We start from the raw sequence: 16,793 nt of genomic DNA, 5'->3' as shown, positions 1-16,793 counted from the left end.
ATTGAGGCACAGAATAATGAAATCCGCTAGACTCCAAGATTCAGAACAACAAAAAGAGTAAAAAAAGAAGAGAAAGGTGAGCTGTTAGCCGCTCAGAAAGAAAAAAAAGAATTGAAGGCTGAGCTGTTAGCCAGCTTTTGTAAAGTAGTAAGTAGGACACACATTCTTAAGATTGGCCACAGTCGTCTTTTATTTTAAAGAAACCATTTGCTTTTGCTTTTAGTTGGCGTCATGTTCTTGGCCAGTTTTATTCACATGTTTGGAGCTACGTCAATAATGATCAAGTAGTAGCCTAATTCCTAAAGAAAAGTTTGCTTTTCAGATTGGATTTCCGCTCCCTGACAGCCATTTCTTGCTGCCTTGTTGGGCTGGGAACAAATCATTTAAACCAGTAATAATTAACTGTTTTTTGTCTTCCCCGACCTCAAGTAGCAATGGTTGGTGTGGCGTATGACTACCTGTTTGGCTGTTTCGATTAAAAAATAAGCTTTCTCTTAAGCAAGGTAAGGTATCGGGTAGGGAATTATAAGAGATACCTAATGGGCTTCCTACCCGAGCAATAGGGAAGTTTCTGTTTGAACAGGTGAGTTCCATCGAGGCTTCTCACAATCTCGAGAGATTCTCAAAGATTCCGATCTGCAAGCAGGTCCCACCACAACGATGAAAGTCTATCGTCTAAGAGTTGGGACTAAATTTGAAGATTATTTGGTTAAATATGCAACCAGCTTATCTAATCACTTCTAATTAAAGCCAGACTCGTGGATAAAGATCCAAATTATCAACTGTTGCAAATGGACATCCCATGAAAACTGAATCAGATCCATTCTTTTCCTGTTTATCTTTCTTTTTTCTCTTTTTTCCCTTCCTTAAAAACTGGAAGATCGGACAATTTGGCTCAACATATCATTTGAAGCAAACATCCAACACAGCAACAGAAGGAAATCTACTGTTAAGATTTTAACATGCCTAACAATCAACTTGTTTCAACATTTAAATCACAGGGTATTCAATCAATTTCTAAAGGATACACAAAAGGACACATCTAAAGTAAATTCATCTTACTCACCAAAAAAAAAAAAAGAAAAAAAAAGAAGAAAGTAAATTCATCTAAAATCAACAAAAAAAATCAGAAAAAAAAAAAAAAAAGTTTATTACCTCCAATAAATAGAAAACTACGACCAAAGTGTTTAAAGGCATTTCTTGTAAACATATAGAACCATGACACTTGATCAATAAGTTAAGTTGACAAGGGGAGCTCAACCTAAGCAAAATAATTATGAAGTTATGGCTTTCTTTGATCATAAACTCTACTGAAGCTCGAAGTGTAAAATACCATCAAGAATATAGGTATCATTAATTCAAATTCTCCAGGCCTGTCATGTCTCCCTCCATCTCCCTGATACAAGCAAAAGCCTATGCCAAAGAGAACTTTGCCAGTTTTCAGGTAGATGGAAATGTCTTTGAGGACAGATAGTGGGTCAAAAGAGTAATAGTTATGCTAATAAAAAGTGCAAAGTAAACCATATCTCCAAGTGGTGTATTTCAGGAAGCAATCGGTTACAACCCCAACACTGTCTAAGTTGTTAAAAAACCCAAATCACATTACCTATTTTTTTTCCCCTTTTGGCAAGTAGATCACATTATCTCAGAAAGAGCAAAGAATATACACAACAATTGCTAAAACACCCCATAATCTATTGAATTTACAGCCTTGACCAGAAAGCTAGGAAAAAAAGAAAAAAGAAAAGAAAAGAACGATTGTCTAAAGATCAATGATGTTGAACGGACACTTAAACAAGTGCAACGAATATGTTATTTTCATGACTCACCACAATCTCTTCATCAATTATAAAAAGACTAAAAAAAGAGAAACACACCATGTTGAACACACTTGTCGAAACCATATATACTGTTGCAGGATCTCTGCTCAACCTTTAAACATGCCCCCACCATCCCCATATATTTCTTAGATAAGTCTAGCTCGTTAAAATCTCAACCTAGAGTCTCTCTCCCTCTCTCTCTGATCATGTGACAATCTAACATTGCAAAGGCTGTTTACTTCTAAGCAGCCTTGAACAAAAAATCAAGATAGCAATTTCAAAATCTCTGTCAGCATATTCTCAATATAAAGCTCTTAAAAGGGATCGATGAATTTCCACCTACTTTTAGCTAAAGGACATCACTCAAAATTATCAAGTAAAAGAAAGTACTCAATTGCTAGACTTAGAGGTATGAGTAACAGGAGAACGAAATATAAGAGCAATTCGAATATTGAAGGCTCCATTTTACAGCTTACTATTAAATAGCTCCCCTCATAAGCACCCCAAAGTTCAATATGAGTGAAGTACACGAGTAAGAAAAAAGAGGCTACCATAACTACAATAAACTACCACCCGAACTGAGACAGAGGTCAAATTTCATGTTAATTTGAAATAAATAAATGATTCAAACCAGCCACAACAAGCATAATTGTCCCTTGAGATATTAAGGTCAAAGGAAAGAAGCATTTTGAAACTGGTTGATCATTAGGATAATTCAATTTAGCTAGGGTATATAGACAACCATAACTTTGCAAGTTCAAGATACATCAGAAACTGGTACTCATAATTTTTTATTTTTTTTTGAAAAATATAAAAATAAAAAAAAAAAAAAAAATGGAAGAAGAAGAAGAAGAAGAAGATACATCAGAAACTGACAACCAGCAATTAAACTTCAATCAGTAAACCCACGAAACCAAAGAAATCACCTTTCCTATTGATGCTGCAAACAGGCAGAAAACCCATTTAATCTTGATTCTGTCGTCGCTTTGTAGCATGAAGCCGCGTCAATAAACTAACCGAAAACTGACTGAAACAACCAAAACTCAAGTCATCACATCTCAAACCAAAATACTCCATTACAATTAGGAACCAAGTTGGAGAAAAGATCATCTCAAGCGCAAAATCAATATCAACAATAGTACAATCTGTTCCCAATAGCAACATATATAAATCAACCCCATAGTGCGCAGAGAACCCCATCTCCTCGCAAACAACACCACAAGTGCCCCTAGAAAGACAATTAGCGGAATATACCCACTAGAAATCAAACCCCAGAAAACCATTTACCGCTGTGAAACGGTCTTTTAGCGCAATACCCACCAGAAATCAGGCCTTAAAAAGACGATTACCAGTTTTGAAACCGTCAAAAATTCATGAATGACAACAGAGAAGAACTCAAATCCGGGTATACGAGCTCCTCAGTGGCTGATTAGTGCCCACAACCGAGACCAACCCACCTTCCACAGCGCTCTCCTCGTCAAGAAACAATTCCTCCGTGCTCCGAAACGCTGCGTGCAACCCCACAACAACGACCCCAACAATAAGAGCCACCAACACGTTCAACCCCACATCGGTCAACACCAATGCGATCACAGTAACAAAGCCCAGCGCAGCGAGCACGACCCTGTCGTCCAAGTTCTGCCCGAAGAGGACGAGCGGGGCGTCTCTACCGAAGTAGAGGGAGAGCCAAGCGACGAAGACGATGAGGAAGACGATCATGGAGACCGGGTGCCAGAGGAGGCTGAGGAAGAGGACGAAGAGCACGGCCATGGTGTAGTTGGCCCGGAAGTGGTAGAGGTTCCGTCTGACGCGCGACATGGCGTCCTGATAGGAGTATGGGAGGGAGAAGGAGGAGATTGGGATGAAGAGCTCGGTCCATGGCCGGCGGGTGGCTATTATAGTTCGGGTTGCGTGCGTGGCGCGTGATATGAAGGTCAGGGACGTCGGCGATGAGGGTGGTGGTTGTGTGGTGGTGGTGGTGGTGGTGGAGGAGGAGCCGTAAGCCGCAGGTGATTTGTGCGACATTACTGTTAGATATGTGAATAAAAAGTGTCAAATTTTTCTTTTGGATCTGAAACCCTAAAAGCCAAAACTCAAGGCAAGGAGACTCAGGAGAGGAGTGGAGGGTTCCTCTCACTCTCAGGGAAACAGTTAGGGATCGGAGGAGAAGAAGAAAAGGAAAATAAACGGTTTCCTATTTTGAGGCTTTTATGGTTTTGTTTTTTATTTCATGAGAAAATAATGTTTTTTAACATCTATATATAAAATAAATAAATTAAAAAATTAAAAAAAAAAAAAAAAAATTGTTTTTTAACCTTTATGAAATGGACTTGGATTTTTTTTAGCAGATCTTTTGAAGTTTAAAAAACTTAAAAACATCCTTTACGTGGTGTTTTCTTGTATTTGACAGAATATATTTGACAGTTTACTCTAGGTTAGATTAACCTAGTCATTACTTTTTAGCCCAAATTGTTTGTGACCACTCTCTATGCAAATAGTGATTTATATGTTAACGCAGAAATACCTTTCTATTGGCTAGATTTATTGGGAGTGTTAATAAAATGTGTACATCTTCCCTTAAAAAAAAAAAAAATTTGTATTTTTTGCTATGAGTCCAACCCAAGCTATGTCACATAATGAATGGAGTTTATGGTACATCTCCAAAATTTTGGAAGGATTTATAATTTTTTATATAATCCGTTAACTTGACACAAAACTAGCGCATTATGATTAATCTATATAGTTTTATACCCATATCTCGACACAACTCAAACTCGACACTCAATATTTAGGATTGGGGCAATTTTTTATACGATTTGCGAACCTGGCATGAACCCAACAAGAAATTAGTAAGTTAGAGTTGAGGAGTCTGGCCTGTTTAATAAAATTAGTTGAGTTAGCATTAACTTATATAGTCTTATCATATGCCTCGACATGCGACCCAAAACTAACACCCGAACACGAATTACCACCCTTAAATTTTGGGTAGACCCCAATTTTTTTTTTTTTTTTTTAGCTTAAAGTGTCGTAAGCCAAAAAAAAAAAAAAAAAAAGTTAGTGCTCTTCACTGGATGGTTCAGCCAAGGCATAACTTCACATTCATATGTAGTTTTGATATTGGCAATGAACTATTCCAATAATTCTGGTGATTGCAATAGTATGCTTGCCTACATTAATGCAAGAAGCAAATATGTTAAAAAAACTTCATGTCCGTAGGATCTAATTGGTTGTAATCCCTGGTTTGAATTATAGCATGTTCAACTGTAATTATAAGAAGTTCTCGAGAGAGTTTACTTGTCCGAACAGATGTTCAAACAGCTCAAAATTTGTTTAGACACGTGAGTCCTATTAAAAGTATCTTTCAATTGCCTTTATGATTGCACAATAATCAAAACAAACAATTACATGAGATCCCAATCCAAGTTTTAACCTTTTTGCTAAATGAGGTTTCTCTTTTTCCTCTATTAATTGTTCGTTTTATTTTGCAAGCTCTTAATATTCCAAGTCAGTGGTAAATCCTAAGACTGTAGCACAGCATATGAACATTAAGATTGCAGTTATTATCATGTTGGATAAGAATTAACCGATTCTCATTGTCTGCATCCCCATTAATTTCATTTGATTCCTATTTTCTGTGCAATATGATTCTGATGTGAAATTCATGGCCTATGACATTGTAGAAAATGAAACTTTGAAATTCATTACATTTTTTGTCACTTTTCTACATGCACTGTACTGCTTTGTCAACTCAACTATGCACATGCTGATTAAGAGAAAAAAGATAGTTTCGGCCACCTTCTCTCTTCTTCTGGTGTGATTGTAGTCACTTCACTCTAGTAGTTAGGAGAGGAAAATTGAGAAAGGTTAAAGTTACAACTCTTAGAGCACTAGTAGCAGTTACCCTATATTGGTTCCCTTCCCTATATTTAGGAAAAATTTCATGAAAAACATTAAAAAACCTTCCACAGCAGATGCCCTATATTTAGATGAGGGGGTTGGGAATGAATAGTGATTCCCTATGTATACATGTCTACTATTCATTCCCTATGTATTATTTTAATATAAAAGAAGTATAATTAATTGATATAGGGAAGAGAGAAAAAGTAAGAAAGGGAGAAAAAGAATAAAATAAGAGTAAAAAAATAATATTTAATTGATATAGGGAAAAGTAAGGGAATCTATTGTGAGGTATTTTTTTATAGGGAAGCAAAAAGTAGTTTTGTTCCCTAAATATAGGGAAAATAGTTGGGAATCTGCTGCTAGTGCTCTTAGAGCACTAGTAGCAATTACCCTATATTGGTTCCCTTCCCTATATTTAGGAAAAATTTCATGAAAAACATTAAAAAAACCTTCCACAGCAGATGCCCTATATTTAGATGAGGGGGTTGGGAATGAATAGTAATTCCCTATGTATACATGTCTACTATTCATTCCCTATGTATTATTTTAATATAAAAGAAGTATAATTAATTGATATAGGGAAGAGAGAAAAAGTAAGAAAAGGAGAAAAAGAATAAAATAAGAGTAAAAAAATAATATTTAATTGATATAGGGAAAAGTAAGGGAATCTATTGTGAGGTATTTTTTTATAGGGAAGCAAAAAGTAGTTTTGTTCCCTAAATATAGGGAAAATAGTTGGGAATCTGCTGCTAGTGCTCTTAGAGCATTACTAGCAGCTTCTCTACATGGTTCCCTTCCCTACATTTTAGAGAAAATTTTAAAAAAGTCAAAAAACCAATCCTACAGCAGCTTCCCTTCCCTTATATGTTCCCTATGATTGCTACAGTGCTTCCCAATGCATTGGGAAGCACTGTTCACATCCCAATCAATTGTTTATTCTAAAAATATAATCTCTCTCTTACTTTATTTTCTTATTTTCTTACTTTTAATTAAAGTAAAAGTAACAAAATAATATTTTAATGATATAGGAAAAAATAAAGGGAAGCTGCTGTGTGGTGTTTTTTTGATAGGGAAGCAAAAAGTAGTTTTATTACCTACATTTAAGAAAAATGAAGAGGAAGGGAAGGGAAGCTGCTAAGAATGCTCTTATACAACTATCTCATAACCTCAAGACACATTATGTGGGACCTACATGTGAGACCCACATGCATAGATCACACCTCATGTGTTTTTATCGTAAGATAGTTGTGCAATAAAAGTTGTACATGAATCACTTTCCAAGAGAAACGAGAAACGAAACGAAGGCCTCGTTTGAAAATTTCTCACCCCTCCCCTTCTCTTAGGAATTTTTTTTGAATGATTGATGTAATATAAAGTTAAAATAATTTATATAGAAAAGTAAAACATTTTGATATTACTTTATAAGTACGTTCTGATGTAGCAATCGTAGTTTAGAAGTACAAAGTACAAATACAGTGATAGTTTTCTTTATTTTATACTCAACATGTACATCTTACAGGCAGTGATCATTATGCTTTTACTTTCCAAAAATCAGGATACTTGCTATACTCCAGCCAATCACAAGGCAAATGACGAAAGTAGGTTTGAGCAGCTGAACATAGAAAACAGAACAATACTAATCCTTAAACGACCACAACTAAACTTCGCATAAAATTATGTGTTTAAGTTAACCTCTTCTACTGATCGTCCCCTGTTGTAGCTATTTTGAGGGTTAGGCCTTTCCCCCCCTCCTCCTCCCCTACCTGTTTAGTCTCCCGACCATGACCCAGCTGAGGTCAGAACTGTGCCGGCCACCACCCTTCCTACATGATCTCTCACCACCGCCGCTCGTTGCTAGGTGTCAAGTACATTATCTACTCCCCGGAAGAAAAAGTGAAATAGACAAGGGTAGCCACTAGCCATGCCAGCCCAGCCTTGTTGGCAATTCTCAAAGGTTGGGGCAGAACTCGGCTGATTTTTCTTCGCCCAAGTACCAGTTAAGAAGGAAAACATGCTTTAGGTAACACTTGATATAGAGAACGGGAAATATTCGAACCAGTTGCCATAAAAGCCATTCACACATTTCAATTATTCTATCCACAGCCATGTTCATCGACTCGTGTTATGTGATGATGACACTCATCTTCAAGGGACAACCCAACAGAAACAATTCAAGACTCGAGCTTGAAGGATCAACCAGAGGAAAAATAAACTGAGAGAAAGGCTTGCAATTTTTAAGTTTAAGTCAGGACGATCGCTAATTATTTAGCCAAAGGCTTTCGACACCATGAGCTGATAGAAAGGCTGATGAACATTAGTTATGAACATACCATACAATTCTCTAATATTTGTAAGTACACAGACGTGAGACATGTAAAGATGAACTGCCATTCAAAATAGACACAAATTGATGCTTATTTTCTACTAAACAATGTGAGCCTTTGAAGGAATCGTGAATCCATGCAGAGAACAGATACAAAACTTTCAACTCAATTATCAAAATTACAAAGACTGATAGTCGAATCTAGCGTATTAATAACCTCATCATATGGCTCTATCTTTCTCTCTCTCTCTGTATTAACCCCTTTTTTTTATTGGTAAGTTAAACATGCACCCAATGGGGCTTGAACCTACAACCTCGCCCTCCATCTTGCTACAAAGGGTCGAAGTAGCAATTGAGCTAAAGCTCATTGGTCTCTCAGAATCTCAGGTATTAACCCTTATCCCAACAAAAATAATTGAGACACCATTTCAAAGAATATAACACCATCAAACCTCATAAGTTACAATCTTGGTTGTTTGAATTCTAACTAGCTTTTTTTTTTTTTTCCCCTTACCTCTTCTTGTTTTTCTTTCTTCCCTTTACTTGTTTCTCTAAACTTCTAAGCCTTTGACTGATATTTGAAGATGCAGATATTCTTCGGTCTGGAAGCTTCACTGATTCAGGAGGTACTGCGGTAGGTTCCTGTTTGACCATTGTAGGAAGTTTCAGTGCTGAAAATGCAGAGAAGGCAGGTTGTGGGGCAGTAGTCGGCTGCGCCACAGGTATTTCAGGAACACCCAAGAACTTCTTTACCCCATGACATTTAAGCACTGCAAAATTCAAAAAGTCATATTATTCATGAAAAAGTGAACAGAAAACTTCGTTCACATCAATGTCAAGTTCTTTTTTTTGATAAGTACATCAATGTCAAGTTCTTATTCAACTTCCAGTCTTCTAAAGCTGAAATTAAAATAACAAAACGTGGATATAACTGAAGAAACTTTGCATCCTAAGATGGAAAAGGTGGAAATGAAGTTAAATTGCTGGCAAGTTGGAATCTGAAAGTACTCACCCAGCCCATATACAAGCGAAAACAAGTTGGAAGTAATCCAATAACAAAATATAGCCTGCAAGGTTATAGAAACAAATATCATCAGCCTGACTTCAAACAAAATGGTAAACCTCCTCATAATGTCACTTAAATTATGTACAGAACAGTTTTAACAAACAAAAAGAAGTGAAAAACAACCATCAAAACAAGAAAACAAAATACGTCAACACTTCCCACTCTTTCTATTACCATTAAGATGAAACTACTAGTATTGAAAAACTATCAAGTAATTGACACATCAAGTAGTCGTCTCATGATGATCTTCAAGATTCTAAATTCTACAGTAGACAATGAATGAATTGAGTACCCTTGATTATCTATAACTTGGGACCCTACTAATGAACTACTATGTTGCCATCAAAATCCTTCCAGCATTTCAAGCACTTTAGACGGAAATTTTGTTTTTCAATGCCTTCATGAGAAGGGGAGACCTGGGTTTATATGGAGAGAAGTATGCAATGCTGCAAAAAATTGAAACTAGCTTATGACCATGTAACACTAAACCCATCTAGCTAATTATGGGAACAAGCATTACAGTGCAATCATTTATTGCTATATTCATTTTTTGTATTAGAAGTAAACAGAAAGAAGCTCGTATACTATAATATGTACAAAGCAACTAAATGATAGGAATTACCTTTGGGAAACTCATTGTAAATGGAACTGTAAGAACAGCAAGGCCCCTTGAAACGTTTTTCATGGTGCTAGCAACAGGATTTCCTTCCATACCCTCTTGCATGTTGCACTAAGGAACAGCAAAAAATGAGTTGGACTCTGAATTCGTTCAAGAACACGAACCCTGCCCCCCCCACGTCGCGAGACACACACACTCAAACAAAAGGAGGAAGAAAAAAAAAAACTAAAAAAGAAGAAGCAAACAACAGCAAAATACCCAAAGCAGAGCTAGAATAACAAGTGACAAACTATACAAGTTAATAGTGAAGCAATTAGGTTCCTAACCCAGAAGAAAAACAGAGACAAAATTAAGTTCATTCAGTAGAGGTTCTGGCATTTAACACTTCACAAAAATTTGAAGATATTTTCCTGCACAGATTATTACTTCATACATAGTTCAATATACACTAGTAGAAAATGGTTAGCCATAGAATATTCTGCAAAGAAAATGAAGATTAGGATGGAGCTATCATCCAACTCCCCAACTTCTATACAAATGATAAATTCAATTGATTCCAGGTTCAGCTACTGTTTACTGGACATAAATGCCACCCTACAATCCTCAAACATCATAAGTTTTCAGATTTTGATGCACTTTAACTTTTGATTTTCATAAAAAAATAAAAAAAAAAATCAATTCAGCAGCCTGGGTTCAGATATTATGGATTTGAACATGTTTTAGTGCGACCTTATCAAGATCAAACACATTACAAACTCTAATGAAATAAAGGGGAGCAGAACGATAGTATTCAATGAATAATTGAATCAAATTAATCATGGTAATTTTTACACTCAGCGGCCCCTCCTTCAACAGAAAGTAAGAACAGTTGGCATAAATGATCAGACAAGGAAGATACCTACCTCCACGGTTATTAAGAATGACAGTGCTGTCAAGACCGGTAAAATGTATAAAGTATCTGGAGTTGTCAGATCAACAAACCAGTAGGCTCCACCACCTTTGAACGATGGTACCTTTTCTGCCATATTTGAAATCTGCCAAAGAAATGTTATCAGAGATACCTCTAAAGACCAAATCTAAAATAATTAATCATTTGCAGGAAGTTATGAAAAAGGAAATTTATCTTACTGCGAGGAAAAAACTGATGAAGATAGGACCTTGTATAAAGAGTCCCTTCAATGGAGTAAATGGACTCACACCATATCTGTAAATCCCAAATCATAATGACAAAATGAAGATGTCAGGGAAAACATAGGCAACATAAGGGAGAATTGGTGATTCAATGAAAGCAGAAAGATACATGCTTGTATTCGTAAAGAGAATATCTTACAATGGTAGTTCTTCCCTATTATATTGCTAAACATAACCAAAGATACTCTTTAAGGGAAATCAAGTCCCTGTGTACTTGATTGCGCTTTGCATTATTATTGATATTACTCTTACTTATCAAAAAAAAAAAAAGGGGAAATCAAGTATCAGATACCACAGCAACATGCATCCATTTTTTTCCTGTGACCTTATACCAAATAATTTTTCTTTCTTCTTCAGAGAAAAAAAATAAAAAATAAAAAATAACTTATACCAGTTGGATTTGGAATTTACATAAGTACAAAACTATACACCAGACCTAACAAACTTTTTTACAGTATAATGGTATTGCCTCATTTATAATCATTTCAGCAGGTTGACCCAAGGGCAAGAATGTAGCGTCCTGGCCCGTTAGGGACTAGGTTCGTTAACTAAATGCATCAAAGGCGCAAAGGAATTACAAGGAGACCTAGAGCATTAAATAACATTAAATGATTTTCAAACTGCCAATAAGCAATTTGCATGATGCCAATCACAGCATATGGGGCTCATTCAAGCATTTTATCATAAATACAAGCAACAGAAATATAAAAGCCACCAAAGAATTTAACTGTCATGAGTTCCTCTTACAGGTCAAGGAAAAGTTGCTTACTCCTTAAACAGATTCTGCATTTGTCTTTGACCATCAGCCACAGCCGCAGGGTCCATCCCCTGAAAAAAAATAAATGAATGTTAACATGCTAGGAAGGGTCAGTTCTGAAAGATATCTACGATCCTATAGCGTTCATATCCACAGTTGATACAGCCTATCACAAACAAAGTTAGCGAATGCACAGAAAGCTTTGGAGAAATCCCTTTTAAGAGGTGAAGGCTTTTTATACATGAGAACATCGAAATGATGGAACAATGAAAATGGAAAGAAATTTCAAAGATTAATGAACAGATGTGGGAAAAACCTGGCAAGTGGAGATATAAATTTGCATTTCAGGACAAAAAGAAAAGAAGTTGACAGACATTTTCTTCAGAGGGAAGGAAAGCAAGATCACAGAGCTATGGACACCTTGTCTATACCAGCGCAAGGATAACTTAAGGCCGATTGGGCAACCTTCGTTATTTCAAGAATGTAACTAGATATTTCTCAGAGCACAGATACAACCAAAATTAAATGAATTTCCCAGCAGTTTATATATTCTGGTCTACAAGGTAGGCAGGTCAGTGGTGACAGGCTGGGTTTAAGAGCATTCTAGATCCTTGGTAGTTTTACATAATTTGAAACCTACACCACCAAATCATGGCATTTGCAGATCATGTTCGATAATCCAACAAAAGAATGATGAAACATAAAAATTTGGGAAAAATATACTTTAGCCTCCTGCATTATCACCACATTTTCGTTTACCCTTCCAAACTTCAAAAAGTGACTTCGGGAGGGCCCTATACTACCATCGCGTGTCAAATTAAGTACTTTTGCGTTTTTCTCCCCAAAATACACTTAAATTTATTAAAAAAAAAAAACAATAATAATAAGGAGGCTAAGATGAAAAGGCCAGCCCTTTTTGGTATTTTCAGTTTTTTAAAAAACTTTATGGGTATTTTGGGGAGAAAAATGCAAAGTGTCTAATTTGACACGCGGTGGTGATATAGAGGGCCCCGATGTCACTTTCTAAAGTTTGGAGACGTAAATAAAAATCTGGTGGTAGTAGCTCAGGTGGCTTCAGTATATTTCCCCAAAAAGTTTAAAAACATATGCACCAATAATACACCGGCTATGGCAGTGACTAACGACTGATACCACAGGCCTTAGCGTAAGTAGGTGACACCAGACTCATGGGCAATTTGTATCAACATGATTACTGCAGGTGGTCAGTGATATAAAAAGTGATACCATGTCACAAACAACAATCACACAGAATACCTTATCTTGCATCTGCTGTTTTAACTCCTCCAAGCGCGGTCTCATGAGCTGCAGAACATGCAGGACATTAAGACATTGCAGCATGTGAAAATAAAAGGATGTATGCTATTGATAAAAAAAATCCTGTTTAATAGAAAAAGAAAAACTATGCGAGGAGTACATTTATGTAATTTTGATAGAACATAAAACAGATCTCCCCTCAAAATTTTAATTCCAGCTAAATTTTAAATCTACCAAAAAAAAAAAAAAAAAAAGGAAAAGAAAAGAAAAGAAAGAAGAAGATATAAAAAACCACTTTGAGGAAGTGGTAAGTAAATAATTTATGGAACAGGTGCGGCATCTAAAAATTAGCAAAGCCTTCTTCAAAGTAATGATAAACTTATTTGATCCCTAGTTATGAGTGAATCAAATTGTCAACAAGCATATCAGACAACAATGTAAATCAGCTAAAACGCACTGTTGTAACTACCAAGTGATTCCACTTACAGTGAGTTTTGTGGTAGCTTTAAGTTGATTTATCAAAAGCGGAGCTGTTGCTCCTCGAATCAAAAGAGTCGCTAAAGCTATGGAAGCCCACCTGAAAGAAGTAACAAAAAATAAAATAAAATACTTTCATTTGTAACATCAAATATCATCAAAACTATTTTTTTTTTGATAAGTGAATATCATCAAAACTTTGATCGTGGTGTAACCAAGAAACCTATTGAATGGCACACACATCTTTAATCCATTGTCCTCTGGCAGTAACTTGCTTGCAGTAACTAAAAACCTAGTACTACAACAATAAACTTCTCTGTAACATGAAAATGGCAACCATTACAAATGCAATTTCAGTGATTGGCTCCAGAAATTTAATAGACTCAATATAATGAATGTTGTTACCATTAAGCCATATTATGACATAACAAAGAAATTCGTCCCTCTTTTACAATGTGTCTGGGAGTTTATGAAGGAAGGGAATGAAAAGGGTAAAAATCATGCAGGAATGGAATAAAATTGAATAAATAGGGTTATTTCCTTTTCCTTTGTTTGGATGTTTAAGATAAAGAAAGAAATAGAGAGGGAAAATGAATGATTTTACAATTATATCCTTGCTTTTTTATTTGTCTTTTATTACTTGGAGGGCAGAAAAGATATTTCACTCATCTTAATGAAAGGAATATTTGATTCCTCCCATTTTGAGGGAATACATACAAAGAAATGGAATGGAATATGGGGTTCCATTCCACCCCTTTCCTTTAGAAAAACTCCCGAACAAGGGAATGGTGAGTTCCCACCATAGCAATCCTCCCAAAATCCCCCCATCCAAACAAGCTATTGATGAGAATCTTCTTACGCTGATGAAATGAATAGCACAATTTCCTCTCCATGTCATTCACTCCAAAACAGTAGCTATTATTCAGGCAGACATTGTTAACATCAGCTTTATGCCAATCTTAGTCTTAATAAAACTCAGTCACCAGAAACCTAAAGAACTCACAGTTCAAAATGCCGGTTTTCCAATGTCAGACTTGCGGTATTTTTATGGTGGTTCATGCAAGGGGAAATGGGTTAATCAAAACACCCACCTCTGATTCTTTGTGCATCATTTTTTTTAGGGCCAGTAATTCTTTGTGCATTTTCTTGAGCACCTACACTCTATAAACTATGTTCCACCATATCTGAATGTTGTGATTATTCCAGCATCCAATCTTAGGGAAACCATAATGGTACCTAGATATGTCAATCAAAAATTAAGAAAAAATAATGCAAATGGCTCCTCACCAGTTCAAGCCGGTAAAAGAATGCACACCATCAATAAAGTACTGCAATGCCTTGACAGGCAAGTAAGAATCGGCAGCAGCAATGGCAACCTCATTCACTGCAGCGGCCTGTGAAGCTACTGCTTGCACAGTCGTATCCGTGAGAACCCCAGCAACATCACTCATTATTTCAATTTTGTCCGACCCTTCACCAACTGTAGTTGACATATACCTGCAGAAAGAGAGACCGCTGCTCGGTGGAAGAAACATGTGGGAACATCCTCTATCTGGGAAAAGGGCACCAAACCCAGCTGACTTGTTGAAGCTGCTACTTCCGAATGACCTCCTCTGTAGAAAATTGTCGAATCTTTGGGGCGACAAATCTTCATCAGTTGAGCTATGTTTTCGATCATCATCATGGAGAACATAACTAAAAGATGGGTGGCATCTTCGAGCTATAAGGCTCGCTCTTGTAGAGAGATTCCGCATATAAGCCATTGGTATTCTTCCAAAGCGAAATTCTTAAACCCTAGCAAAACCCCCAACGGTAAAACATTCACTTATTTGATAAAAAATAAGAGGAATAATAACAAAATTTTAGGTAATGAGCTTGAAGATCAAAGTCTACCAAATCCCTTCCTTTTACACTCAATCATCTGAAACGAATTACATCCAAAAATTCACAAATTACAGATTTTATTATAAATCTGTTGCAGAACAGAAGAAGAAGCATTTGGCAAGCAATGAAGAACCTAAATTGGATGGAGAAGTCAACGAACAAGGGAAACCGAGGCCGGAAAGGGATCACTGGGAATATGTCTTTGTGTTTGAGTTAGTTTGGAAGTCTACATATTAAGGGATTACCTTTCGGACGAACTGCGCTGGAGAGGAGAGTAACGAGTGGCTTGCCGGCGCTGGACAGTCACTAGCGGCGGTGGAGAAGAGAGTCACGAGCGGCGCTGCTGGAGGGAAAGAAATCACAAGCGTGAAGAAACAAAATGACACTCGGTTGTTTGATGTTTCACACTTTCAATTACGCTTTTTTTTTTTCTTTTTTTTTTTGATAATCCAATCCCGTTTAACCTAAATTAAAATCCGTTAATTTTGTGTTACGATGATGTTGCATATACGGGTCTTATAAAAAAATTGTCCATAATAATTTTATTATTATTATTATTGTCGGCCCTAATTTTGTACCATGTTTCTTTATTTAAAAACATAAACCTATATATTGGATAAATTTAGAAATTCATTAAGTTTAAAAATACGAGAATTTTGATACTTAATTCCAATTAGCTTGCTAAATTTGTAAATAAAATAATGTTGGTTTTTTATATTAGGAAAAAAAAAAAATTGTTGCAAGAATATTGAGAAAAAAAAACACAAATATGAACAAAAACATCTGGCCTAGACGGTTAAAAAATAACTAAAATGTTTAATATACAGTAAGTTCAGTAAATCCTTTGAAGCCATTTTTTTTTTTTTTTTTTTTTTTTGGGCAATATAACAATTCAAGCCAACCTTTTAACTATACCCACTATAAAAACACAACTTTAACAATGTTATAAGTACCTAAATGGTTCATTCAAATATTTCTAACAATTAAAATAACGTATTATAACATTAATTTCTCATATTAATTAATAAGCTACTCAAAAACAAATTCGATAAAATCCCATAAAAACTTATAAGAAAAAAAAAATCATAATACATTATAAAAACTTTAAAAGTCAATCGTGTTCATCAATTGAGAAAATAAACAATAGTGCAAATTAAAAAATCGTCATACCTTGTTCCAAAAACAACGACATGAAACTCTCTATCTCTCCCCATTAATTTTTTGAATTCAATGTAACGTTTAAAAAATAATAAAAAAAAAAAAATTGAATTAAAAATAATATGAATTAGAATAGATAATAAGGACAAAAAACGAAAATGGAAAGACATACCGATGGAAAATAAAGACAAAAAATCACAAATGAAAAATAATATAATAGAAAAGAACTGTCTTTTTTATATACTTTTCGCAGTCCCAATAAAAGCTTGAATGCCAATATCTTCCATTAATTAAGCAAGTAAACAATGTGTATTACCCAAAAA

General features: G+C 35.6%; 2 protein-coding genes across 2 annotated transcripts; both read right to left on the bottom strand.

Annotated features, from left to right (window-relative positions):
• Positions 1-2,878: 2,878 nt before the first annotated feature.
• LOC133852296 (PRA1 family protein E-like) lies at positions 2,879-4,030 on the bottom strand. Its single transcript, XM_062289028.1, has one exon. The coding sequence runs from the start codon at positions 3,843-3,845 to the stop codon at positions 3,216-3,218; it is 630 nt and encodes a 209-aa protein (XP_062145012.1). The 5' UTR covers positions 3,846-4,030; the 3' UTR covers positions 2,879-3,215.
• Positions 4,031-8,127: 4,097 nt separating this feature from the next.
• LOC133852369 (mitochondrial inner membrane protein OXA1) lies at positions 8,128-15,720 on the bottom strand. The gene is made up of 10 exons (XM_062289108.1): positions 15,558-15,720; positions 14,716-15,222; positions 13,438-13,528; positions 12,952-12,999; positions 11,689-11,747; positions 10,857-10,932; positions 10,631-10,762; positions 9,732-9,839; positions 9,056-9,110; positions 8,128-8,813 (listed from the first exon to the last, which is right to left on the bottom strand). The coding sequence occupies exons 2-10, from the start codon at positions 15,189-15,191 to the stop codon at positions 8,554-8,556; spliced, it is 1,305 nt and encodes a 434-aa protein (XP_062145092.1). The 5' UTR covers positions 15,192-15,222; positions 15,558-15,720; the 3' UTR covers positions 8,128-8,553.
• Between the last annotated feature and the right edge of the window lie 1,073 nt (positions 15,721-16,793).

This window comes from Alnus glutinosa, chromosome 12 (assembly GCF_958979055.1).
Source record: "Alnus glutinosa chromosome 12, dhAlnGlut1.1, whole genome shotgun sequence".
Taxonomy (NCBI): Eukaryota; Viridiplantae; Streptophyta; class Magnoliopsida; order Fagales; family Betulaceae; genus Alnus; species Alnus glutinosa.
This window is presented reverse-complemented; position numbering and strand designations above follow the sequence as displayed.